This window comes from Zalophus californianus, chromosome 16 (genome assembly GCF_009762305.2).
Source record: "Zalophus californianus isolate mZalCal1 chromosome 16, mZalCal1.pri.v2, whole genome shotgun sequence".
In the NCBI taxonomy this organism is placed as follows: Eukaryota; Metazoa; Chordata; class Mammalia; order Carnivora; family Otariidae; genus Zalophus; species Zalophus californianus.
Window position 1 is genome coordinate 2,692,442 of NC_045610.1, and position 25,619 is coordinate 2,718,060.

General features: G+C 51.4%; 1 protein-coding gene across 6 annotated transcripts in view; it reads left to right on the top strand.

Moving 5' to 3' along the window:
- Positions 1-2,616: 2,616 nt before the first annotated feature.
- The window catches only part of DNAH2 (dynein axonemal heavy chain 2), an 81,379-nt gene continuing 58,376 nt past the window's right edge, over positions 2,617-25,619 (top strand). For 3 of the 6 annotated variants that reach the window (XM_035724789.1, XM_035724790.1, XM_035724794.1), the window contains exons 1-13: positions 4,247-4,433; positions 7,312-7,373; positions 9,026-9,196; positions 16,531-16,759; positions 17,324-17,434; positions 17,599-17,837; positions 18,793-18,984; positions 19,428-19,585; positions 20,020-20,107; positions 20,417-20,622; positions 21,042-21,171; positions 21,381-21,563; positions 22,280-22,494. In XM_035724789.1, the coding sequence (XP_035580682.1) occupies positions 4,247-4,433; positions 7,312-7,373; positions 9,026-9,196; positions 16,531-16,759; positions 17,324-17,434; positions 17,599-17,837; positions 18,793-18,984; positions 19,428-19,585; positions 20,020-20,107; positions 20,417-20,622; positions 21,042-21,171; positions 21,381-21,563; positions 22,280-22,494 (2,171 nt within the window). Of the gene's footprint in view, positions 2,723-4,232; positions 4,434-7,311; positions 7,374-9,025; positions 9,197-16,530; positions 16,760-17,323; positions 17,435-17,598; positions 17,838-18,792; positions 18,985-19,427; positions 19,586-20,019; positions 20,108-20,416; positions 20,623-21,041; positions 21,172-21,380; positions 21,564-22,279; positions 22,495-25,619 lie in introns of those variants that run through there. The other 3 variants (XM_035724788.1, XM_035724791.1, XM_035724792.1) reach the window with 3 other exon arrangements.

Consider the following 25,619-nt stretch of genomic DNA (forward strand, 5'->3'; position numbering starts at 1 on the left):
GGGGGCTTGGCTTCCCATCTCTTGGCCTCTGTTCTTTCTCTTCTCTCCTGGAAGCTCTCAGCTCTTCATGTCATGGAACGGCTCTCTCTCCTGGCCCCGACCATTGTGAGGGCATCAGCTACAAATCACCTGTGGGGGTCTGCTGGGGGAGAAGGGGGGAAGAGGGATGAGTCAGGGCTCAAGAGGAATCTACTCTGGTTCTCACGGGACCGGCCCAGGGCACAGTCAGCAGGAGGCTGCTGGTACAGAGGCCCTGTTCCCACCCCGCTGTGCCCCCCCCGCCCCAGCTGGCCTCTCCGTCCCTGACGGATGCTCTGGACAACAGGCCGAGACCCCGACTTCGTGAATGTCCTCTCTCCCACCTTCTCCCGGGCCCCAGCCCTCACTCCCTTTGCTTCCCGCCAAGGTCCAGAGGTCCAGCCCCCGGCTCACCCCAGATCCGCTGCTCCCCACCGGGGACTGAGGCCTCTAGACCTTCGCCTCTGGCTCACTCTCCCCCTCCTCAGCCCTTGCTCCCCTCAGGGACCCAGGCGTCCTGCCCACTCCCTTCACCATAACAACCATTCTTTGGGGGTTGCTTAAGACTTTAATATCATTTCATTAAGTCAGCTAGTTAGAGAAGGTTGGGGACACAAAGAGACTGGGGCGGGCAAATGACGGCCAAGGTAGGGGGGAAGCAAGGGAAGAGTCCCCCTCTCTCCGTGGAGATTGCTCTGAGACATCCAATATTGACAGTGAGAGAACAGAACTTATTAAATCTGGGACAGGGGTGTGTGTGGGGAGCTGTGGGAATGGCCGGATGCCTGGGTTCTGAGGTTAATGAAGGCCTGGGAGGAGGGAAAGGCTTGAGGGTGGGGGATGCAGTAAGGGTAAGGGTCTCACGGGTACACCTGTTCTGTCCCTTTCCTTTGGGGGGGTATTGCGTCTTGGTACCCTGGCTGGCCCCTGGAGCCCCCGGGGACAAGACCCCCACCTCAGCTCTGGTTGGCTCCCCCTCAGCCCTTCCCCCTACCTCCACCTCTGTTGATGAGCTTCAGCGGCGTTTAATCGGATTGAGCAGTAATTAGCAAAGCGAGATGTTTGATTACCTTTTTAGCATAATGTAGGGGGCTGGGATCCCTCCGCACAGCCAAGAGTGGGGGGGGGCAGTCCGAAGAGAAACGGGGTCTACACAACGTTCCTTTCCTGTGGGAGCCATGAGCCCTGTTTCTAAGGCTCCCCGCCCCATGCCTCCCCTCAAATCTTCACTCTTTTGGGACTTCTCCCTGGGGGATCTGACCAATCATGTCACCTCCCTGCCACCCACCGCCTATTTGGTTAGAGGATCACCCACTTGGCCCCTACGTGCTGTGCAGCTGGGTTGGGGCGTGGCAGGGCCCCTCACAACTCCAACCCTTGTCTTCAGCAGGAGGACTTTGGCCTGGGCAGGGGGCCCCAAATCAAGGCCCAGACGTCTACCTTAAGGATAAGGGGGCGGAGGGGGGGGCGGGTCAATTCTGGAAATCAGGACAGGTGGGTCCCGTGGATGAACCCAAGGGCCCTTCACGAGTCCCCGAGACAGCAGAGCTTTGTAGTGCCAGACTGCATAACGAGACCCGTCAGGTGTGAACACCGACCAGAAAAACGGGGAACTGAGGTGCCAACTTCTCCCCCTCCTCATCCAGCAAAGAAAATGTCATCAATGTAGCTCCTCATGGAAATGTAATCAGTGGGCTCGCTGCTGGCTTTGTCTTAATTAGGCACTACTGATGGAAGCAGGGAGGGTGCCTTCCCATCCCCCTGACTCTGGCTTCCTCGCTCCAGCTCTCTCCCGCCACCGGCGGAGCCCAGGGTTCCAGGCGCCCCGTCCGCGGCCCCGGGCCCGCAGCGCCCCCTAGCCCCAGCTGAGGTCTGCCCCCCACCTCTCACGCCCCCTCTCCTCCCGCTTCCCCAGGACTCAGCCTTTGTTCTCACGGAGAGCCGAGCCCCTCCCTGGCCCGGTCACCTTCCCCAGGGAGTCCCCGCCTCCCGTTCCCCCCAAAACGGGCGACGCTTCTCAGAGCCAGTCTCCAGGTTCCCCAAATTCCAGCTCCGTTCTTCCCTGCTCTCCCCCGCCCCGCGCGGCCCGGCGCTCCTAGACCCCGGTCCGAGCGCAGGCGAGAGAAACGAGCGGGAGGGCAGGGGTGCTCCAGCCCCGGTTTTTCCCGCGGACCCAGCTGCAGCCACGGCTGCCTCGAAATCCCGGAGCGCCTTCCAGAGCGCCGACCAGCCCCGCAGGCGGGACGCCGGGCGCCACCTGCCGGACGCGTGCGGGAGCGAGCCCGCAGACCCGGGCGCGGGGTCGAACGCGGGGCTCCCCCGGCCCTTTCGGTGTCCCGCGGGGGCGGGGGGGGCAGCTTGTGCCCTCAGCCCCAGCCCTTCCAGCCCGTACTCGGACCACACCCGGCCCCCTCCGGCCTGCCGGACTCGGTGGCCGGCCCGGGCCGGCCGGTCCTTCTGGAAGCGGATGCCGGCGGGGCGCACGCGGGCCGAGTCGGGCGGCCGGGCGGCGGAACGGGGCTGCCCTGCGCCTGCGCCGTGGAGACCGGGCTCGCGGGCTCGCGCCCCGGCCGCTCGCCCCTCCCCGCGCGGGGTTGCCTTGGCGACGCGTGCAGGCGCGGGCGGGAGCGGGGCTCGCGGGGCGACTTTCCCAGCTGGAGTGGCCGGTCGGCCTGCCCAGGGTGGACAGGGTCGGCGTCGTGAGGTGTGTGTCGGGGGCAGAGAGGAGGAAGGGAGACGTGGGAAGCCTCGGGGAGAAGGGGCCGGGGTGGGGGGGCGGGCAGAGGGCGGGGAGGGGAGAAGAAGGGGCGGTAGGGATCGAGACGCCGCGGCGTGGGGTGGGGGCAGTTGTGACCGTTGGAGGCAAGTTTGCCTCCTGGGAGCCCGCTTGAGGACAGGGCCGGTCCCCTGGGCGGTGGGGCGGGTCCCCAGGCTGGCAGAGTAGCCCCCCCCCCGGGGCCCGCCGTGGCGGACCTGGGGGGGCGAGCCCCGTGGGGAGGGTGCCCCCAATCTGGCCCGCGAACGCTCCTGGGGCCCTGACCCGGAGGCAGGGAAGCACAGCCTGACGCTTCTCTGGAGACCCGCCGCGCTGCTGCAGTTGGTTTTATCGATGCGTTGGCCTAATAGAACGTTTTTCCTTGGAGCAAAGTACACACATCCTTCAAGTCTGAAACTCATAGCCTGTGATCAATGCCCGGGGCAGCCTGTGGGGACGAGGGAGGAAAGCCACAGGTGGCTGTCAGGCTGGAGCTGGATGCAGCCCCACATTGCCCCTGGGATTCCCGAAGCCGGCCAGAGATGCTCCTGCTTTCCTGAGCCAGGCCTTCCTCCTTCCCCCAATGCCTTCTCCCCCAGACACAATGCGAAATTCCACCTTGGGTGACTTTTCTACTTTTCTTCTTGCTTCTCCCAGTCTGTTCTCAGGGCATGAGGAGTGGAATGATCTTCATCTTCATTATGGGTTAGCCCAGAGTTACTCCGTCAACTATACTAAGAGACCTTTTCAGTACACACAAGACAGGGTTCCTGCCCCCCCCCCCAGCCCCCCAGCAATGAAAAGCTAGAGAGACATGTCACAAATATGGTTTTTCTTTGCTTAAGGAGGTTGAACATTTTAGTGTGGGTAGGAGGAGAATTTTCCATGCCCCTCCCTCCCCTCTTGGAGGGGTTATTAGTAAGCTGGGAGGAAAGGAGCTACATAGGAACATTATCTTGGGGTGTTTCGTTGACTTGACCCAGAGGCAAGCGTGGGGAACTTAGGGACTGTCTTCCCTTCCCTAGGCCTTCTCTCACTCACCCATGGCCCTGAGGGGTAAGGTGGTTGAGGGTGTGTGCAGCCACCCCTCAGCTTGGTAGGTTTTTTTCCCTTGTGATCTTCCGTTCTGACACTTCTGGGCAGAGAGAGGGGTTCCTAAGTCCTCCTTAGCGGGTGTCTGTTAGAGGCTACCCTCTTCAGCTTCCATTCGTTCCTAAAGCCTTAAGGGACGGACTTTGATTTTTTGACCCAGTACACTGAAGAAAGTGGGATTCCTCAGGGAAGGGAGTGAGGTCTGCAAGGCCCCTTGTGGTTCATGGCGCAGGATGTGGGTACCCCCAGCTGAGATTATGATACGGAGTGGGGTCTCAGTTTGTGCATTCAGAGGGGACTGAGTGTCCTGGGGGGCGGGGTGAGGGTGGCTCTGGTGGTGGACCCCCAGCTGCTCGCATGTCTACAGGGCCTGCCCGCACCATGTCCAGCAAAGCGGAGAAGAGGAGGAAAGTGAGTGCCCGGGGAAGTGCCAGCCGCGGAGGCGCCCGCAGGAGAGATGGTCAGGCGGCGCTGGCCTCGCAGGCGGCGCTGGCCTCGCAGGCTGCAGAGAACCCCCTGTCCTCTGATGAGCCTGAGCTGGAGCCTGAGCCCCTCAAAGAGGAGCCTGGTGGGTACTTGCTGGGGAGGAGCTTGGAGGCAGAATGTTTGTATTTAAAGAGGGTCTGAGGGCTGTTGCTTCTGGGTTATAAGCCGGAGGTTCGGTGGAATCTCAGGCCTGCTGCTGGGGTCCTTCTGTGTTTTCCTCCTGGCCAGCCTTATACCTGTTCTTTCTGTTTTCCTGTCCCCCCCCCCCCCCGCACCCCCCACCAACGCACCAAGAGCTCACTAGCCAGTCCATTTTCTTCGCCTCTTTCTTCTGACTTCGAGTGTTCCGGGTTGCTCCTACCACACCGAAGAGGGTTTGATCTCTTCTTTTTTCCCATTTTCACCCTGGATGGCAAAACAAATAATGTTTTTCTCCCATTAAGCCCATCACCATGGAGACTCAGCCTGCTTTGCCACCCTTTGAATCCTAAGCCTGACGGATGCTTTCTCCCATCTGTTTCAAGTTCTTGTAGTTCTGCCTTCATTTTGGCAGGGGCCTCGGTCGACTCAGGAGGTTCAGGTCCAGGGCCACAAGAAAAGCAGCCTGATGTCTACATCGGGGCTGGGGATGGGAGGAGAAAAGAGTTTAAAGAGTCTGCCTCCCATGGCTTTGATGGAGGGACTCCGGCCCTGTGGGTTGGAAGGTTTTGGGTGGCTGTCGCTGGGCTGTCCCTTAGAGCACTGGACGGTGCAGATATGACTATGAACTAAGCATAGCCTTCCTCTGTTCCGTGGGGCTTCTTTACCCTGCTGGCAGCCTGTCAAGATGGAGAGAAACGGAATCTCCTTTTGACATGAAAAGCGGGGAGATTAAACACGGGTGTGGGAGAAGGGTCCAGGGTACACGGGGTCCCTAGGATCCAGACGTGAGAAATATGCAACATGTTTCCTTCTGAGTTCTCTCGGAAGCTGGGTACCGGGAATAGAGGGAGGGAGCAGGAGGTGGCGAGGTTCAGTGTGGAGAACCCTCCAGTGTGGGAAGGGAAGGAGATTCTAGGGGGAAGCATTGACCAGCAAACACAAAGAATCTAGGCCTCCCTGAGCTCTAAGCCTTTTTATTGTTTGACGTAGAGACACATAACCCCAACAGAGGCTCAGAGAGGCCCTGGGCCTCCAGAGCAGCCCCGAAACGCACAGTAATCCCTGTCACCTTTGGAGTTGGGGAGGGATTGAGGCCTGTCCCCCTGGAGACGGGGGGCCTGCTATGGTCTGAATGTTTGTGCCCCCCCCCAAACTCAGATGTTGAAATCCTAATGCTCAATGTGATGGGATTAGTACGTGGGGCCTTTGAGAGGTGCTTAAATCATGAGAGGGCTTAAAACATGTCACAGATCTGTACTTCTGAAACAGATAATGCAACATATGTTAAGAAAAAAGAAAAAGAAGAAGATAGCAGGAGGGGAAGAATGAAGGGGAGTAAGTCGGAGGGGGAGACGAACCATGAGAGACGATGGACTCTGAAAAACAAACTGAGGGTTCTAGAGGGGAGGAGGGTGGGGGGATGGGTTAGCCTGGTGATGGGTATTAAAGAGGGCACGTTCTGCGTGGAGCCCTGGGTGTTGTGCACAAACAAGGAATCATGGAACCCTACATCAAAAAAAAAAAAAAAAAAAAAAAAAAACCCAAACATGTCATGGATGGGATAAGTGCCTTAGGAAGGTGGTTCCAGAGATCCCTTGCCCGGTTCTTCCATGTGAGGACACCATGAGAAGTCCGTGACCTAGAAGTGACCAGGCTGGCATCCTGATCTAGGACTTCCAGGCTTCAGAAGCGTGAGAAATAAGTTTCTGGTGTTTAAAAGCCACCCAGTCTGTGGTATTCTGTTATAGCAGATGCTGGGTTGAAGGAGGGCCTAAGACGCTTCTTGGTAAAGATGCATGGTCAAATGGCAGACACCCTTTGGAGGTCTGTATTAACAAGCGTTGCTTCCTTAAGCGTTCCTCAATCCCCATTAAGAAAAGAAAGAAGGGCAGGTTTATAATTCCATATTTGTAATTTGAAAACGCTTTAACAAAAAGGATTTTACTTATTAGAGTGAGCGAGCTCGAACACAAGCAGGGGGCAGGGCGGAGGCAGAGGGAGAAGCAGACTCCCCGCTGAACAGGGAGCCTAACTCTGGTGCTCAGTCCCAGGAAGACCCTGAGATCACGACCTGAGCCGAAATCAAGAGTCGGATACTTAACCGACTAAGCCACCCAGGCGCCCCTGGGTGACCCTATATCTTTACTTGCATCAGAGCCTAGTTTTTTTTAGCAGCCACGCCCCCACAGATCCTGATAACCACCAATCCACTTTCTGTCTCTGGATTTGCCGATTCTAGACATTTCATGTAAATGGATTCATATGGTGTGCGGCCTTTCTTGACTGGTTCCTCGGTGGTGTGGCAAGGCGGCCGACCTCCGTTCCTTTTTATTTATTTATTTATTTTTAAAGATTTTATCTATTTATTTGACAGAGAGAGAGATAGCGAGAGCATGAACACAAGCAGGGGGAGCGGGAGAGGGAGAAGCAGGCTTCCCGCTGAGCAGGGAGCCCGATGCGGGGGCTCGATCCCAGGACCCCGGGACCATGACCTGAGCCGAAGGCAGACGCTCAGCGACTGAGCCACCCAGGCGCCCCTTCCGTTCCTTTTTGTAACTGAATCGTATTCCCCTGCAGTTTGTGGATCGTGTTGTTTGTTGATGGACACTTGAGTTGTTTCCGCCTTTTGGCTGCTGTGAATCGTGCTTCTGTGAACATGGGTGCTCCGAGTGTCTATTGCAGTCCCCGCCTCCAGTTCTCTCGGGGATACGCCCGGAAGCGGAATATGGTGGAGTCATGTGGCAACTCTGGGTCATAGGGCAACTCTGTGTTTAAGTTTTGAAGGATCGCCTTCATCTTGGAATTTTTATTCTTCCCAGAGCCGCCATTGGAGGAACCCGAAGTAGAGAAGGAAGAATTACCGGAGCCCGAGGTGGATGTGGTAAGTTAGGGTCTTCCCCGAGACAAACATTCTTCCCCAATAACCAGTGAATCTGAGGGTCAGTTGTAAAATGGCGTGCGAGGAATTCTCTTCAACCTACTGGGAGCCTGCTCCCCACAAATCCGGCCTGCTGAGTAAAGGACAAAGCTGTCCCCGTCCCCCCAGGAGAGGGTTTTAAGTGAGGGACAGGTCTCGTCTCGTCGCTTTCGCTTCCTTGTGTCCCCACCTTGAGTCAAATTGGGAGAAGCTTAGTGTGTGACGCCCAGCTGTTTTCCAGATGAACTGCATGTTTTGGCCACACGCTAGCAGCAAGCGCTTTCCAGGCCTGCCTGTTAGCAGCGTAGCAATAAATGCTCTATCTTTGCTATTTTTATTTGTGTTTCTTTGATTTCAAGTGAAATTGGACATTTTTTCATATTTTCACTTTCTGATTTCTATGACGTGACATGCCTGTTCATGTCCTTTTGTGCATTCATTTCCTGGCGTCGTCGTGTTTTCCTCATAGGCTCCTCTACATCTTTATATGAGAGAGATCTTAGAGCACTGAGTTTTCTTGATTTGGAAACTTTAAGTGAAAGAGACTCCTTCTTATCTTCCAGGAGAACTGGGAGGACAGAGTGACTATCCATGTTCATCTTCATGTCTTCTAGTTTCCTTAAATATTTATTTATTTATTAAAGATTTTATTTATTTACTTGACAGAGAGAGGCACAGCGAGAGAGGAAACACAAGCAGGGGGAGTGGGAGAGGGAGAAGCAGGCTTCCTGCCGAGCAGGGAGCCCGATGCGGGGCTCGATCCCAGGACCCCGGGATCATGAGCCGAGCCGAAGGCGGACGCTTAACGACTGAGCCACCCAGGCGCCCCTAGTTCCCTTAAATATTTAAAGCTTATTTGTTTTCTTTAGTAATCTCTACACCCAACGTGGGGCTTGAACTCACGACCCTGAGATCGAGAGTCACACGTTCTCAGACTGAGCCAGTCAGGTGCCCCAAGTTTCCTGAATTATTTAGTGGAGTTCTAGAGATGAATTTTTTTTGAGTCACCAGTTATAATTTATCTTTCATCCAATTTTAGTATATGTGCTGCCGAAGCACGCACAGTTTATTTTTCATCTAATTGATGTGTTCTTTGGTGTTTCCCAGTCTTGCCTTTTCCCCTCCCTTCTTCCTCTCTGCTATGCCGATTGGCTTTCACTGGGTATCTCCTATTACTTCAGGACCCCGGGGAGGCTGCAGCCTTACCCTTTTTCTGGCTTGCGTCTTTGCTCCTGGTTGCTGGCTTCAGGCTAATATCCTACAGGCTCCCTTGACTTAGTTTTACTTTGAGGTTGAGGATTGCTTGACGATGCGTTTTTACAACCACAGGCATAAAGGAGGTATCTTGGGAAGATAATATCCCCCACTTTTCCTCTAGTGATCTATTCTCGTTTTACTTGTAGAAGCAAGGGAACCTCATTGTCTTGTTTCTTCAGAAGCTTGAAACCTATCACTCAGTTCATCCTCGGAGGATGAGGCACTCATCCTCAGTTCATCCTTTACCATTCTGGACCCTTCTGACTTCCCGTCTCCCATCCCGACGGGCACTTGTGAATGGGAGAAACGACTCATCCTAACAGCCATACCTGCTTCGGCTCTCTGCTCTCCTTCTGTAGAAGCCCCTCTTCCTGTCCCGAGCTGTGCTGACAGGACTAGCAGATGCTGCTTGGACGGTGGAGCATGATGCCATTCTGGAACACTTTGCCCAGGACCCTTCGGAGCTCATCCTCACCATCTTCATCGACCCCTACATGGGGCTGAAGCTAGATCTGGGCATGCCTGTTCAGGTGGGTACTCTGCTCTCCAGACTCCAAGGCGGTCTGCCAGGGAGCCGAGGGTTCGGCGTATCTCAGTCATCTTGGAGTCTTATCCTCTGGACCCAAGGTCTGTTGAGCCTCATGGTGTGTCAGGAACCCCGCCCAGCAGTGTGATACAGAGAGGAACGAGGTGGGCTTTCGCTTTTGGTGATCTCATGGTCTAGTGGGGAAGACAGACATATACAGAATATTTACAGTATGTTATGATGCCGTGGCCAGAGCTTTACAGGAGCTTGATGGGTGCAACTGCTATAACCACGGAAGGCTGGCAGGGCTCGGCGACGGAGGTGCTATTTCAGGTGGAGATGAAAGGGAAATAGGATTTCATCGGGTCTGGGTAAGAGCCGTTCCGGTAAAGAACACTTTATATGCAAAGAAGAGCTTTGGGAAGTGATCCTGAAGAGGTGGGTGTGGAGGGCCTTGTCTGTTAGGCTGGACAGTTCGGCCTCGGGCCCCGGGGGGAGCTAGCGAAGGCCTCCACGAATGAGGTCGGTACCTGTTTCAACAATGTGGAAGATGCATTAGCAAAGACTAAACCACGGGTAGGGAGACTGTGAAAGGACAGGTTGTAGAGTAAAATGTTAGTGGTAGCCTCTGGGCGGTGGGTGCGTAGGTCATTATTGTAAAATTCTTGTAACTTTTCTACATGTTTGATATCTTTGAAATAAAATATTGGAGCAGAGAAAGGCTTTTGCTTTGCTTTTATTGTCAGCACACGTACAAAAGTGAAATGATAATGAACACGAACGCGGCCCTCTGCGGTGACACAATTGGTGAAATGTTCCAGATTAAACAAGAGTGAAAACAGACGGCGGCTTTTTCCTGCACATACCCAATCGTCAGCTATAAGACGACATGGAAAAAAAAAAAGACCTCATTCATAAAAGGAACAAAAATTTGCAAAATGTGTAGGATTTATATGAAAGAAAGCAACTGTGCTGCAGGCCATGTCAGAAGATCTGACTGCACAGTGAGCCATATCCTGTTTCTAAGTGGGAATCTTAATTATGAAGATCATTCCATCCAAACAAATGCACCATTTTAACACAACTGCAATCAAAGTGCCACAGTCCCTAGGTCGCTTGTGTAAAGATTTTAAGATGTATCTGGAAAAATGCATGAAAATAGCAAAGAACACGATGAAGAAGGAAAGCACTGAAGGAGAGCTGTGAATATGAAAATCTCGTATTTAACTGTAGTGATTAAAACAGAGCTGGGGCGCCCTGTAGACTCAGTCAGTGAAGCGTGTGACTCTCCATCTCAGGGTAATGAGTTCAAGCCCTGTGTTGGGCAGGGAGCCTGTGTAAAAATAAAGTGAAATAAAATAAAACAGAGTTGTACTGGGCCAGGAATATACATCACATATACAACATTAAAGACACAAAATACAGGCACATATATGTAAGCATTTTCTATAAAAATTCCATTTAAAAATCTGTGGGGGAGAATGGATTATTCAATGAATAGGATTGGGAAATATGGAAAACGTTAAAAATCTACTTAGCTGGGCGGAGGGGGAAACACGGAGATGTTGGTCAGAGGGCGCGAAGTTTCTGACACCAAAAGCAAAGGCAACCAAGCAAAACTAAGCAAGTGGGACCACATCAAATCAAAAAGCTTCTGCACAGCAAGGCTTCTTCCATCAACAAAATGGAAAGGCAACGTAAGGCATGGGAGAAAATACGTACAAATCATAGATCTGATAAGAGGTTAATATCCAAAATATATAAAGAACTCCTACAACTCAATAGCAAAAAGAACGATCTGATCAAAAAAATGAACGGAGGGACTGAAGAGGCATTTTTCCAAAGAAGACATACAAATGACCAATGGGTATTTGAAAATGTGCTCCAAATCACTAATCGGGGACATGCAAATCAAAATCACAATGAGGTGCCATCTCACACCTGTTAGAATGGCTATCATCAAAAAGACAAGAGATAACAAATGTGGGTGAAGATGTGGAAAAGGGGGGACCCGCGTGCACTCTTGGTGGAAAATGTTGAGTTGGTGCTGCCACCACGGAAAACGGTATGGATGTTCCTCAAAAAATTAAAAATAGAACTACAATATGATCCAGCAATCCACTTCTGGGTATATGTCCAAAGGAAATGAAATCACTGTCTCAAAAAGATATCTGTATCCAATGTTCATTGCAGCATTGTTTACAATAGCCAGGATATGGGAACAGCCTAAGTGTCCATCGATGGATGAAAGGATAAAGAAAATTCTATACACACACAGTGGAATATTATTCAATGAGAAAGAAAAGAATCCTGCCATTTGCAACAAACTGGATGGAACGTGAGGGCATTATGCTAGGTGAAATAAGTCAGAGAAAGACAAATACTGTATGATCTCACTTATATGTGGAATCTAGGGAAAAAACCCATGCTAGCTCATGGAAACAAGAGAACAGATTGGTGGTTGCCATAGTGAGGGGGCGGGGAGGTAGCGAAAATGAGTGAAGGTGGTCAAAAGGTACAAACTGCCAGTTTTAAGATAAGTCCTGGGGATATAATGTGCAACATGGTGACTATAGTTAATATTGCATTGTGTATTTGAAAGTTGCTAAGGCAGTAGATCTTAAAAGTTCTCACAATGAGACAAAGAAAATTGTAACTCTGGGGTGATGGACATTGAGTAAACTTATTGTGGCAATCACTTTGCTATAAATACATAAATCATGTTGTGCACCTTAAACTAACAGTGTTATAGGTCAATTATATCTCAATAAAACTGGGCGGGGAGGGTACAAAGTTTCATTAGGCAAGAGGAATGGTTCTTGAGATCTACTATACTGCATGGAAGCTATAGTTATTAATCCCGCGTGGTATACATGACAGAGTAGATCTTAAGTATTCTCACTGCACACACAAGCACACGAAAAAGAAAAAAAGGTACCTCGAGAGATGCTGGATATATTAATTAGCTTGACTGTGGTGATCCTTTCACAATGTATACGTATACCAAAACATCCGGTTGTATACCTTAAATATATACAGTTTTTTATTTGTCAATTATGCCTTAGTGAAGCTGAAGAAAATTTATTTGGTATGCTGAAATATACTCTAAATAAGATCACAGACTTCGTTGTATGCTTTTGGGTTAAGGTGGCCAATTGAAACTTCCTTAAAAAATTATTACTTTTTTAAAAAAAATATTTTATTTATTTATTTGTCAGAGAGAGAGAGAACAAAGCAGGGGGAGCGGCAGGCAGAGGGAGAGGGGGAAGCAGGCTCCCCACTCAGCAGGGAGCCCGACGGGGGACTTGATTCCAGGACCCCGGGATCATGACCGGAGCTGAAGGCAGACGCTTAACCGACTGATCCACCTAGGCATCCCAAAAAATTATTACTCTTGATAAAATGGGCAAAAAATAAAACCAGAAGAAGAAGAAAAAAAACCCCACCCAAGAGTAAGGAAGGAAAGAAGCATAATCTAATTAACTTAAAAAGTGGGTGACCAATGAAAGGTCTATGTACTGAGTTTAAGAAACCATCCTCCCCCCACGGGAATGGTGGACCCCCAGCAAGATGAGGAACTTTAGTTGGGCATTGAACAAAATCTGAAAAGGGAGCAAGAGCCCAGGTGTTTTACCAAAAATTTTACACTCTCTGAAATGAGCCTTAACCACCTGCCCGTCCCCTCATACAATTCTCTTAGGCTAGAGAAAAGTGAACAGAACATAAAAACACCCAACCCTTTCCCTCTCACTTCGAGTGGGGGCCAGGGAGAAGAAACTGGGCTCTCACAGCGGGACATCAAGGAGTCACCCACAGGACGTCAGAGCAGAAAGGACGAATTCGCGGAGCTGTTCAAGCATGAGGACAGAAATTGCATGGCAACTGCAAGCGTATTGCATCGAGGGCAAAAACGTGGAACAAAGCATGCAAAGGAGAACAGAGCAGGAGACTCCTCACAACAGCATTATGTTCCAGCACAACTTACTAAGAGCATGAATTCAGTTTTTAAAACAGGGAGAGACGAAATGATGCCACATGAGAAAGAGATAAAAGGGAGATCGCCGATCTTAGGAAATAGAGCCGCACGGTCCAAAACTCGTAGGTTAGAAACAGCAAGGAACTGACTAGCTATTGCTGCAAATGTGAGTTGTCGCAGAAGAGAGGCTTGAGATAATTACAGCACATGAAGAAGAGAAAGCCAATGACAACATAATTAGAGAAGAGTTAATAAGACAGGGTGAGATAATATAGAGCGCCAAGGAATGAAGCAGTGTAAATTAAGAGGTAAAATACAAAGGATTTCCCTGACCTGCAGAAGGAACTGAATCTGGGACTTGAAAGAAGGTACTTTCTCCCACAAAATTTATTTCGCCATGTTTAATGCCAACACACGTCTTAGGTAAGCTATAAACTCCAAGGAAATTAATTCTTTAGGAACATCACCGATGTGGCATTCCTGCCAAGAATATTCAGCTTGAATCAAATAATGAGGAAACAATCAGATGATTTGGACCACGGGGGAAAGTTGAATATTGTGTATTGTATAAAGTATTATATGAAGTTTAATTTTCTGAGTGTGGTAATTATAGTGTTGGGTATATTGGAGAAGATCCTCATTTTTCCCGGCTGTATGCTGAAGTATTTAAGGGTGCAGTGTCACGTGACGTCTATTGCTCAATCTCAAATGGCTCAGCTGGGAGAAGGAGAGAGTAAGGGAGTGCCCTTGAGCACAAATGGGGCAAAATGTGAACAATCAGTGGGTCTAGATGAAGGGTATGTTGTTCACTGCACTTTTCTTGCAATTTTTCTATGAGTTGGAATTGGTTTCAAAATAAAAACTTGGGGAAAATAAAAATTTGTTGGGCATTGAACAAAATCTGAAAAGGGAGCAAGAGCCCAGGTGTTTTACCAAAAACACCTCTAGCCAAAAAAGCCCTCTAGCCAAAAAAGCAAATCGTCCGCCAAGAGGAGACATTAGGCTGGTGGCAGGCTTCTCCGATCACCCAGAAGAACACCTTCACAGAGTTCTCCAGGAAGGGCAGAGTGCCCCAAGTGTTTTATTCCCAGCCGGGATGGTCAAATACAAAGGCAACAAATGCGTAATCATTGAAAGCGTTCTTGAAAGAACGCTACTCTATAAAACAAAAATAAAATCATCAGTGGAAATCTATTCCATTAGGACATGAACCAAACAGGTTGGCTGGCTCGGTTGGAAGATTGTGTGATTCTTCATCTTGGGGTTGTGAGTTCGAGCCCCAAGTTGGGCGGAGAGATTACTTAAAACTAAGATCTTAAAAAAAGAAGAAGAAAAGAAATGAACCAAATAAATAACTCAGGATTTGGGGCGCCTGGGTGGCTTGCAGTCGGTTAAGCGTCTGCCTTCGGCTCAGGTCATGATCTCAGGGTCCTGGGATCGAGCCCCGCATTGGGCTCCCTGCTCAGTGGGGAGTCTGCTTCTCCCTCTCCCTCTGCTGTTCCCCCTGCTTGTGCTCTGTTAAATAAATAAATAAATAAAATCTTAAAAAAAAAAAATAACCCAAGACTCAGGAATAGAGAATCTATGAGCATTCAATTCATTTAAATGAAAACTAATAATAAATAACCACTGGCGTTATGGTTATGCTGTGGAACACAAATTCCACCAGCCTGGAGGGTGTAAACATAATAGTATAACAAACACTGAGCAGGGCTGAGCAAGAGAGGGGGTATGAGGTGCCAGTGTCCTTATTTCTCAAAGCAGAGTCACTAGGGCTTGACATTGAAAGGTAGTGGAAAATGACCCTCAAAAAATTTTTTAAAGGTTTTATTTATTTATTTATTTATTTACTTACTTACTTATTTAGCGAGTGTGAGTAGGGGGAGGGGCAGAGGGAGAGAAGCAGACTCTCAGCCGAATGCAGACCCCGATACGGGGCTCGATCTCACGACCCTGAGATCATGACCTGAGCCGAAACCAAGGGTTGGATGCTCAATCGACTGAGCCACCCAGTTGCCCCTGAACCTCAATATTTTTAATAATCTCATATGATTTTAGAAAGGGGTCTTTCAGAAAGAAGTCTCTCTCTCCGGTGAAGAAACACTTACTGAAGCTCAGTGATGTCTGTGTTTTAATCACACTGGTGTCTTTTTATTCTATTAAATCCAAGTAAAATTAAATCTAATACTTTTAATCAAAAATAGCTCGATCCTATTTTGCAATAAGTTATAACTGATTTGTTCTGTACGTGTCAGTCTATAGAAAGATGTCTGGAATGACATTTTCTCTAATGTTAACAGCATTAATGTCTGAGTCGTGGAATTTTAGATGACAGTTTAGCTTTTATCCCCATAGTCGTCTTCAGTTATTTATAATTAACACATGTATGTCATTTTTTTTAAATGATAAGGCTTCATTTTTAAGTGATTAGGTGTTAAAGATTTTATTTTTGAGTAATCTCTACACACAGTGTGGGCCTTGAACTCACGACCCTGAGACCAAGAGTTGCCTGCTGTTCTGACTGAGCCAGCCAGGTGCCCCAAGAGTCTCCTTCTTGGTTTCTCTCTCTCTCTTTTCCCTTTGCTCGTTTGTTTTGTTTCTTAAATACCACACATGAGTAAAATCATATGGTATTACATATGTATATCATTTTAACAAAAGTAATGGTGTTAAGCTTTTAAAAAAATATACATGAAATGCCAAAATTTAATTCTGGGTAGTGGAAAGATGGGGGATTATTAATTTCTTCTTTGTGCTTTCTTTTCAGTTTTTAAAATTACATAAATTATAAAGAGTAGGTACAAGAGCATGCACACACGAAAGGTGAATCTGACCTTAGGGAGGAATGGCCTTTCCAGGCATGTAGAAGTTAGAAACTTTAAGGTGATAACACGAAGGTTATGCCATTTCTGAATGTAAACAACAGTAACAGCCACACAAACTCACCAGAAACAAAACTGAAGGGTAAACGAAAAATTGGGCAACAGGTGTATACAGCTGAAATGGGAGACCCTAGACAGTTACCTCTTACTTCCGTTCTTTCTCCTTCCCACTTTTCCTATAGCTAAAAGGGCTGCCTCCATTCTATCCCTTTCCTTCCATCTAATCCGTCCAACATTTATTGAGCATCTAATATGTCCCAGTCAGCCGTGCTCGGTTCTGGAGCCAAGTTGGACAGAACCCACAGTCCCTACCTTCAAAGAAGCAGGAAGCACCTTGCACTCCATTTGGTGAAGGATCAGGATAGGCTAAGGGAATGTGATGAAGAACTCAGCCAGACTTTCATGATTGGCACCTCAGATTCCCGTTGGGTATCATGCTGGGTCTGGAGACTGATCTTGGGTCCACTGTCTTCCATGCAGACCCAGAACCAGATTGTCTACTTCATTCGCTGCGTACCAGTTCCCATCACCCCGGAGAACTTTGAGGCAACTGTGCAGTATGGGACCGTGCGGGGTTCCTACATCCCGGCCCTGCTCCGGCTGCTCAGTGGTGTCTTTGCCCCTCAGATCTTTACAAACACAACCTGGCCAGAGAGTATTCGGAATCATTTTGCTTCTCATCTGCACAGATTCTTGGCTTGCCTCACAGGTGAGCAGAAAGCCTCAAGTACCTGGCTTCTCTCTGGTACTGCACCGACAGTAGCTTGAATGAGGCAGGTGGGAGATTCATCCCGGTACCTGTGCAGCCTGGCATGGAGCAGGTCCCCGTACGTGCTTGTTGAAGGAGTGGATCAGGGAACAGAATTTGCCTTCCAGTGCAGATACAGTTTCCTGCTGTAGAAGGTTGACGAGACCTGCTCAAACATAGAGTTGGATATTTCCAAGAGTACACGTGGGGTAAGGGGAAATGGCAGGGTGGGGGCTACTAGGGGGAGTGCATATATCATACCAGAGAGTGTTGAGGGCGTGGTGCAGACCTTTGACCTTATTTTACCTCAATGGGGTTTCCCTCTTGCCTTCTGTCATTTTTCCTCTTGATATCCAAAAAAAAAAAACAAAAAAAACACAAAAAAACCTGAATCATCGTTTCTTTTGCCTGTTCTCCTGAAATCCACCATACTAGCTGGGCCCCAGATCATCAACCGTGATTGCAACTGGGCTGGCATAAACTCATCCCCCTCTGTGAACTTCCATGGTCCTTTCCTTTCCTTAGATACTCGATACAAACTGGAGGGGCACACCGTTCTCTACATTCCTGCAGAGGCCATGAACATGGCGCCGGAGGTGGTGGTTAAGGACAAAGAGCTGGTACAGCGGCTGGAGAGTGAGTGGCCGGCATTGCCAGTGTGTTGGGGGGTCCTAGGGGAGAGGAGAGGCCAGATGCAGAGAAAGGAGCTGGGTGAGGAGGGCTACGTAGGTGGCAGAGGGAAGGACACAACTGGGGAGCAGCATAGAAAAGTGTAAGAGGTTTTGTACTCTCCCCGGCAGCCTCCATGATCCACTGGACCCGGCAGATAAAGGAGGTGCTCAGTGCCCAGGAGTCTGTGGAGACAGGAGAAAATTTAGGTCCTCTGGAGGAGATTGAGTTCTGGCACAACCGATGCATGGACCTGTCTGGCATCAGTAAGCAGCTGATGAAGCAGGGAGTGAAGCACATTGAATCCATCCTGAGACTTGCCAAGTCCTCCTACTTGGCGCCCTTTATGAAACTGGCCCAGCAGATCCAGGTTTGTGAGTGGCCCCAAGGATGGAGGCTCAGCAGAGGGTGGATAGTGGTTGGGACAGTCGTTAGTTGGGTATTAAGCGGAGGGAGCCAGTGTAATCCTCAACAGCAAAGATTGATCCCCCCCAATGTGTTTGGACTTGCACTTGGGGGAGAGTACAAACGTAGTAGGACACAGGGTCCTAGGGAGCTCGTAGTTTAGTTAGGGAGACTCCAGTTAGTTGACAAATATACATGGAGTACCTGCCATGAGCCCAACCCCTATAATCCAGCTCAGAAAACCAGGCTTACACAAAAGAGGATCACTAGATGACACGAGGTCAAAGAGGAACCCATAGCGTTCAGCCAAGAGAATTGCAAGATAAACACATGGCAAATAAATTCGATAAAGTATGACAAGCTGATTATGTTAGCGTTGGGGACACCCAGAAGGGCAGGGTGACCTGTGGAATGTGGATGTGGAGGACTTCTCTCCCCAGGCGGGATTTTGAGCTTGGTGGTGAGGGGACTGAGCCACAGCTAGGTGGACAAGTCTAGAAGCCTGGTTGAGAACAGGGTGGTGAAGGGTGCTGGGTGAAATGGCGGGGTGTGTGTGTGAGTGGGGGTGCTGTTGAGTGAGCTGATCAACAGCTGGTGAGTATCGACCTTGTGCGGGGTTCTGAATCCAGCTGGGGAAACTGGAGGAGTGGACACAAAGCCCGAGCTGGGTACTCCTGGTCTAGTGGGGGGGACGGACTCACCATGAGAAGAGTCTCAAGGACACTGTGCTAGGAACTAGCACACAAATAAGAGCAGACAGCTGGCAACTCCTGTCCTGAGGGCTCACAGAGACCTGAGATGCTTGGTACTAGGTTTTGAGAGAGGCAGCTCAGGGTGTGCTTCCCCATGGGTAAACAGTGCTTGCTTTGAACCGGTTCTTTCTGATAGAAAGTCTACTCTGGGTCTTTCTTCACCACCAGGATGGTTCTCGTCAAGCACAGTCAAACCTGACGTTTTTGTCAATTCTGAAGGAGCCCTACCAGGAATTGGCCTACATGCGGCCTAAGGACATCTCCAGTAAGCTCCCCAAGTTGATCAGTCTCATCCGCATCATCTGGGTCAACTCTCCCCACTACAACACTCGGGAGAGACTGACCTCCCTCTTCCGAAAGGTATGTGTCTGCTGGGCTGGGACGGGGCGAGGTGGGGGCGGTGAAGCTGATTTGCTGGAGACCGGGGCGTTCACTCAGCCGGAAGCATGTGGTGGAAGGCAGTGAGGAGTGGCCCCGGGGGTCAGACAGAGACCGTGGGCTTCTGCCTGCTTCTTCAACCCTAGAGCGCTCTGGGTTGGGGCCTGGGCTGGACAGCTTGCTTCCTGATGGAGTAGCCAAAGTGGGAAGAGGGGCTTTGAGAAGGGGAGTCCATGGAGCGTGGCAGGGGAGGCAGGAAGGACGGACCCCAGGCTGAGCACTCGCTGGGAAGTGAGCTGAGCTGAACTGGGGAGCGGGGTGCAGGTAGAACCCCGAAGGTTTCCCCCCGGCCCGTGTCAGCTGGGTATCGGGAGCCAAATCAAGCCTGGGAGGCTGAGACCTGAGGCTGTCGGCCCCTCCTGCAGATGAGCAACGAGATCATTCGCTTGTGCTGCCACGCCATCTCTCTGGACCGCATCTTTGAGGGCCATGTCACTTCCAGCAAGGAGGACCTGCAGGGCTGCATTGCCTGCTGTCAGGCCTGGAAAGATCACTACCTGCGGGCCGTGCAGATGCATACCCAGTACGACGTGGTCCCCCGCCGTCTCTGTCTGTTACCCCCTCTGTTCCTCCTGAGGGCGGAGATGACCCCTTTCACTTGCACTTTTTAGAAGCCTACAGATTCCCTTTTCCTAGACCTGGTCCCCGTTTCCTCTCTGGATACAGCTATCCTAGCTCCCGGCCCTAGGTTCTCTCTCATAACCGTGCCCCCTGGTTCCAGGAATCCTTCCTGCTTTACTCCTCCTCGCTTGGCCTGAAGGTCTGAAATTCCATTATATACAAAGCTCCTTCCAGAACGGAGACATCTTGCCTTTCTCCCTCAGTTGTGCAGGAGAACTGCTTCTTGGGGTCTCCTTTTCTAAGACCCTCCTAGGACTCCTGGTTCTAGCTTTGCACGGGCAGGCTGATAGCCAGCGTCCCTCCATTTGGATTTGGTCCCTCTTTCTCCCAACACAGGTTCTCGAGTGCGGGCTGGGTGCTCGACCAGACCAGCATATTTGCCCAGGTGGACGCCTTTGTGCAGCGTTGCAAGGACCTCATTGAGGTGGGCAGAGGGTCAGGGAGCGAGGGTTACAGGGGGCTCCGGACCCCCGGCCGGTGGGAGGCGCAGAGGCTCAGCAGGCTGCTTCCCCGCTCTTCCCTTGCCGCTGGTTCCGCTCTCTTAGACTGTTGCCTCTTTACCGTGGCCCTGGTGTCTCGCCGTTCCTTCCACCGCCAAAGGTCATCCCAGGAGCTCCTTGCCTCTGGCGGGTCCTCCCTCGCGTTTTGGACATTTTCAGTCAAGCCTGAGCGTGCAGGCCCGACGTGGTCAGAAGAGGGAGCAGGAGGCCCCCTCACGCGGACTTCATTTCAGGTATGCGACTGCCAGTACCATTTTGCCCGCTGGGAGGATGGCAAGCAGGCTCCGCTGCCTCGCTTCTTTGGTGCCCAAGGGCCCCAGATCACGCGCAACTTGCTGGAGATCGAGGACATCTTTCATAAGAATCTCCAGGTGCTGCGGGCTGTTCGCGGGGGCATCCTGGACGTCAAGAACACCTCTTGGCACGAGGACTACAACAGGTGAGGGGGTCCCTCCGCGGCGGAGGTGCAGGGGAGGGAGGCGGGGAAGAGAGCGCAGGAGGAGGGGCCCGAGTCCAAAGCCCCGCGTGGAAGTGACAGGTCAGGGGTGGGGAGGAGCCGCTGCTCAGAGGCAGGGTTCGGGCTGGAGCCCCCGTTGTGCCGCGTACTGGGCTGGTGGCTCTGGGCACGTCCGTTCCACCCGTTAGAGCCTGTTTCCTCATCTAACAAAGCCAGCCATGGAATCCATCTCACTGTGTCGTTTTGGGGAACAGACGATTAACGCGCGAGCGTAACGCTCTGCGTGCCTGGCCTGGGGGGGCGGGGGCGCCCTCGGCACCCGGGATTCCTACTCGGGGTGGGGGGCGTCCTCGGGGCCGGCGACTGCGCCCGCCCGGCCCCACGCTTCTCTAACGGTGCAGGTTTCGCACTGGAGTCAAAGACCTGGAGGTGATGACTCAGAACCTGATCACCTCCGCCTTCGAGTTGGTCCGAGACGTGGAGCAGGGAGTGCTGCTGCTGGACACCTTCCACAGGCTTGCCACGCGGGAGGTGCCGCCCCCCTCCCTTCCCCCTACCTCCCTGCTTCCTCCTGTGCTTCCTTCAGTCCCAACTCCATTCATGCCCTTCCGCAAGTCCTCCCTTCCCTCCGCTCCCCTCGCTTCTGGATCTCTAGGGAGTGCGCCTCCTTCGGCAGGAGTCACTGGAGGGAAGGAAGCCGGCCCCCCAGGCCCTGTTGTCAGGCTCTTTCCCTTCCTTAGGCCATCAAGCGAACCTACGACAAGAAGGCGGTGGATCTCTATATGCTGTTCAATAGCGAGCTGGCCCTGGTGAACCGTGAGCTGAACAAGAAATGGTCATACCTGGAGCCCTACATGGCCCAGTACTCTGGTCGGGCCCACTGGATGCGGCTCCTGCGGCACCGCATCGACAGGGTCATGAACGTGAGCGCCTGGCCTTTCCCAAAACTTGTTCTCAGGGAGCTGGGGGGGTTCGCAGGCTGTGCCCCATGCTGGCAGGGGTGGGGGCCCCATCCAGGGAGTTTCCCCAGAGAGTCTTCATGATGGGCCAGGGGAGTGGCAGGTGCTGGTCAGTGAGGTGGCCATGGCTTCTGATGAAGTTGGCAGACACGGGTCATTGCAGGCATTTCCCATCAAAGTTGGGGGGGGGGGCAGGAGGAATAGGGTCAGCATCCCAGAAGCTGGGCAGGCCCTTAGAGGGCCCTGTCCTCCTAGAAGAACTGGCACAAAGAAACAGGAAAAATGCCTCTCAAAGAGCTTTTGGGGAATGTAGGTTGAAGGCTACCGAGGTGCCTGCCATCATGTAGTTGGTTCTGGGTGAGAATGAGGCATCTTCCCGATCGCCGAGTGAGGACCGTGGTGACGAAGGGTTCATACTGGTTTTCCACCTCGTACCTCTTAAATCCTCACCTGCTGTCATTCCCGTTCTTTGCTGACGTTTGCTGAGCTGAATCTCTGTGCTTTCCCGTTCACGCTGCTGACTCCCTTTCTCTCATGCCCTGGTCTCCTTCTCTCACCCTGCTGTGTGGCTCTGAGCGGTCAGACTGGGCCTCACGCCTGATGGGTGCGCGGTGTGGGAGACCGTACCGCGGGGGATGGTGGCTCATGGGCTCGGGCCAGCCATTGTCCCTCCCCCTCAGTGTCTATCCAGTGCTCACTTCCTGCCCCACATTGGAACGGGAGAGGAGAGCGTGCACACCTATCAGCAGATGGTTCAGGCCATCGATGAACTGGTTCGAAAAACCTTCCAAGACTGGACGTTAACGCTGGACAAGGACTGTATCCGGCGGCTGGACACGCCACTGTTACGAATCAGCCAGGAGAAGGCGGGCATGCTGGATGTCAACTTTGACAAGTACGAGACCCAGTCTGACTCCTTGCCCCGCTGCTGCGCGCGTCCCCGGCTCTCCCCAGAGAGGGAGCGTAACTGCTGTCTCTCGGTTCCACGCGCCATTCTGGTTTGGAACTCTCTCATATGCTGTAATACGGGGACTAGCCCCGCCTGCCTTTGATCTACCGTTTATTCTCCAAAATAACCCATCACAAACAGGCAGCCCCCAGTAACCCACTGATCCAGTGATGTAGGTGTTCGGCCACTAGATGGCCATGGCGGCCCAGCTAAGTCACCCGGGCCACCGGCGAAGGTATGGGTTTGTGGGGGGGGGGGGGGCGGACGACTGGTGGGGCTGGCGGATCACTCTCTCTCCCTCCTACGGCTTTCCAGTTAGGACAGTTTCAGGTTCCCATCCTTTACAGTGTAAGTGATTCACGTATTTTCCACCGCGAGAGCCTTCCCCGTGCTGGGAACCGAGGTAGGCGCCACGGATGTGTGGATGGCAAAGCCCCTGGCCACGGCCACTCTGTGGGGGAGCCTGAGGCCCCGAGGCCCCGAGGCCTGTAAGATGCAGAAGAGAACACTAAGGAAGGAGCTCTGTAAGACATCTGTCTACAGAGATTGCAAACCGTCTGGTGACAGTTTTTCTTAATTGGAAGGCAATCACTTTCCACTTGATTGCTTTTGGCTCCCCGTTGTCATCAGCTGCCTCCCCGGCTCCTGGGCTGTGGCTCCTCGCCTTGGCTTCGACTCCCAGGCAGTCCTGATCTGCTGGGCCCTGGCACGAGGGGCTTTGCTAGACAGGGCCTGGGGGCAGACGGAGGCCAGGGGACGGGAGGCACCAGGGTGCAAGGACACGCCACGGTGGAGGGACGGGGTGGAGGAGTGGTGCCGTGTGTCAGGGGAGGAGAGGCATTCGTGAGGACAGAGACGCTGGAGCCTGGAGACCCGTCCTTGGCCGGCGGAGCTGTCGGAGAGCGGCCCTGAGAAGGTCCATGGGTGTTTGAGGTATGGCCAAGCGGCCCCGTAGAACAACGGCTTTGTAAGTCAACACTCTGATTTTGAGGAGACAGGGGACGAGGTCGGTATTACCCTCACGGTGACATTTGCAAGCAGATAACGGGGTTGAATCTGCAAGACACATTGTCCCGTCAAGCTGGGTGCTCCCAAAGGGGCTGTGCTTGGAGTGACGCCCGGACGGACGGACGGATGGACGCACTTGCAGTGATACCAATATGAACGTGCACAGCCCAGCAGCTGCCTTTTTCCCTGGAATCAAAGGATTGTATTCAAATAACAGAATTGTGGTAGCACCAACGATCCGTGTTTACATTTTTTTTTAAAGATTTTATTTATTTAATTGACAGAGAGAGAGAGACAGTGAGAGAGGGAACACAAGCAGGGGGAGTGGGGGAGGGAGAAGCAGGCTTCCCGCCGAGCAGGGAGCCCGATGCGGGGCTCGATGCGGGGCTCGATGCGGGGCTCGATCCCAGGACCCTGGGACCATGGCCCGAGCCGAAGGCAGTCGCTTAACCACCTGAGCCACCCAGGCGCCCCCCGTGTTTACATTTTAAGTATGAGAGAAGACAAAGGTTGAGCAAGAGGTGAAGACACGTCACAGGTAAGCCGCCCCAGCGGGCTGGGGGCCGTGCCTCCTCCCAATCCTCGGGGCAGAGTCTGAACCCTGGGCTCCATGTGCCTTGCCCTGTGACCTCGGGCGAGCCGCCGAATTCCTCGGAGTTTCCTTATCCTTATTTATCAAAAAATCCTTTTCTGTGCTTGTCACGAGGTGAGATGGCGTATGTGGAAGTCCTCACGAAGAACCAACAATCCACAAACATGATTTTCCCTTCAAAAGAACTGCCTCAGGAAGCTGCGCGAACACAGGACATTCAAAGCAGATTTAGCAAGGAGATATCGTCGTTTTGTAAACGTTATTTTATTATCATTTTTAAAAATAATAGTTGTAGTTTTTAAAACAGTTTAACCTTTTACAAGGGGTGATATAAGGTCCATGTTACAAAACTCAATATTTACACCAGGGTAGACAAGGAACAGCCCGACTCCACTGCTGTATCCCTGTGACTCAGTTTCTCTGTACACAGTCTGTGTCACTAGTTTCTCGGGGAACATATTCCAGCAATAAGAGTGGATAGGTACATAAACAGTCTCTTTATACAAATAGTAGCATACCATATACACTGTGCATCCAAAGTGTTTTCAAATGATTAATTTTCCCATTATAAAAGTGTCGACAATTTTAGAAAATTCGCAAAATGCAAGAAAGTGAAAGAGAGAAAAAAGTCTCCCCAAAGATAACCATGCTTAGTGGTTTGGTCTATTTTTTATCCCCCACTCTCTTTTACCACCCCCACCCCCCACTTCATACTTTTGTTTTTCTTTGACTTAAAAAAAAATCTTTAGTGGGTATTTTTAAATTATAAAAATAGTGCCTGCTCCCTGTAAAAAAAAAAAAAAAATTGGATGTGGCAATATATACAGGAAACAGTGAAAATCCAGCCCCCAGCCTCCACTCCCTGGAGCTAATCTCGATTACCAGGTAATCCAAAATACACACTGCACACAAAATAGGATCACATCGTAAACGGGGTTTTTTGCAACTTGCTTTTTTTTAAGGTTAACAACACGCGTGGGGTGGGGGTTCCATTCTGTACGGGGAGCAGTATGTGGTTGTTCCCCGCGGTGTCTAGCATCCTATAGTGTATACTGTGACTCAGTCAGCTCAGGACTGATGGACTTATAAGTTGTTGCACGGTTTCTGCAAGGCTTCTGGATGTTCCGTACTGGTTGGAGGATTTCGAGCGGGCTCCCTGTACCTTGTGCCCGTCTTCCCACCGTGGTGCGTTTGCCTGACGTTCCAGCGGGATGCCCATCGGGGTCGGAGAGGCTTAGGAGAGAACTTGCCAGTCTGCTGTGATGGTCTCCCTTCAAGGAGCACGTGCGATACTTATCTGAAGCACCCATTGCATAATCTTTACAGCAGAGCCTAACAAGGCAGCTCTGGGCCAAATATTTATGGCCTGGGTTTAACCGAAACCCAAATAACGGCTAGAATGCTTCTCCCAGAGAGGAGTGTTTCTGTCCCTGGTCAGTCGCTTACTAGAGGGATCTGTTATAAGCTGCTT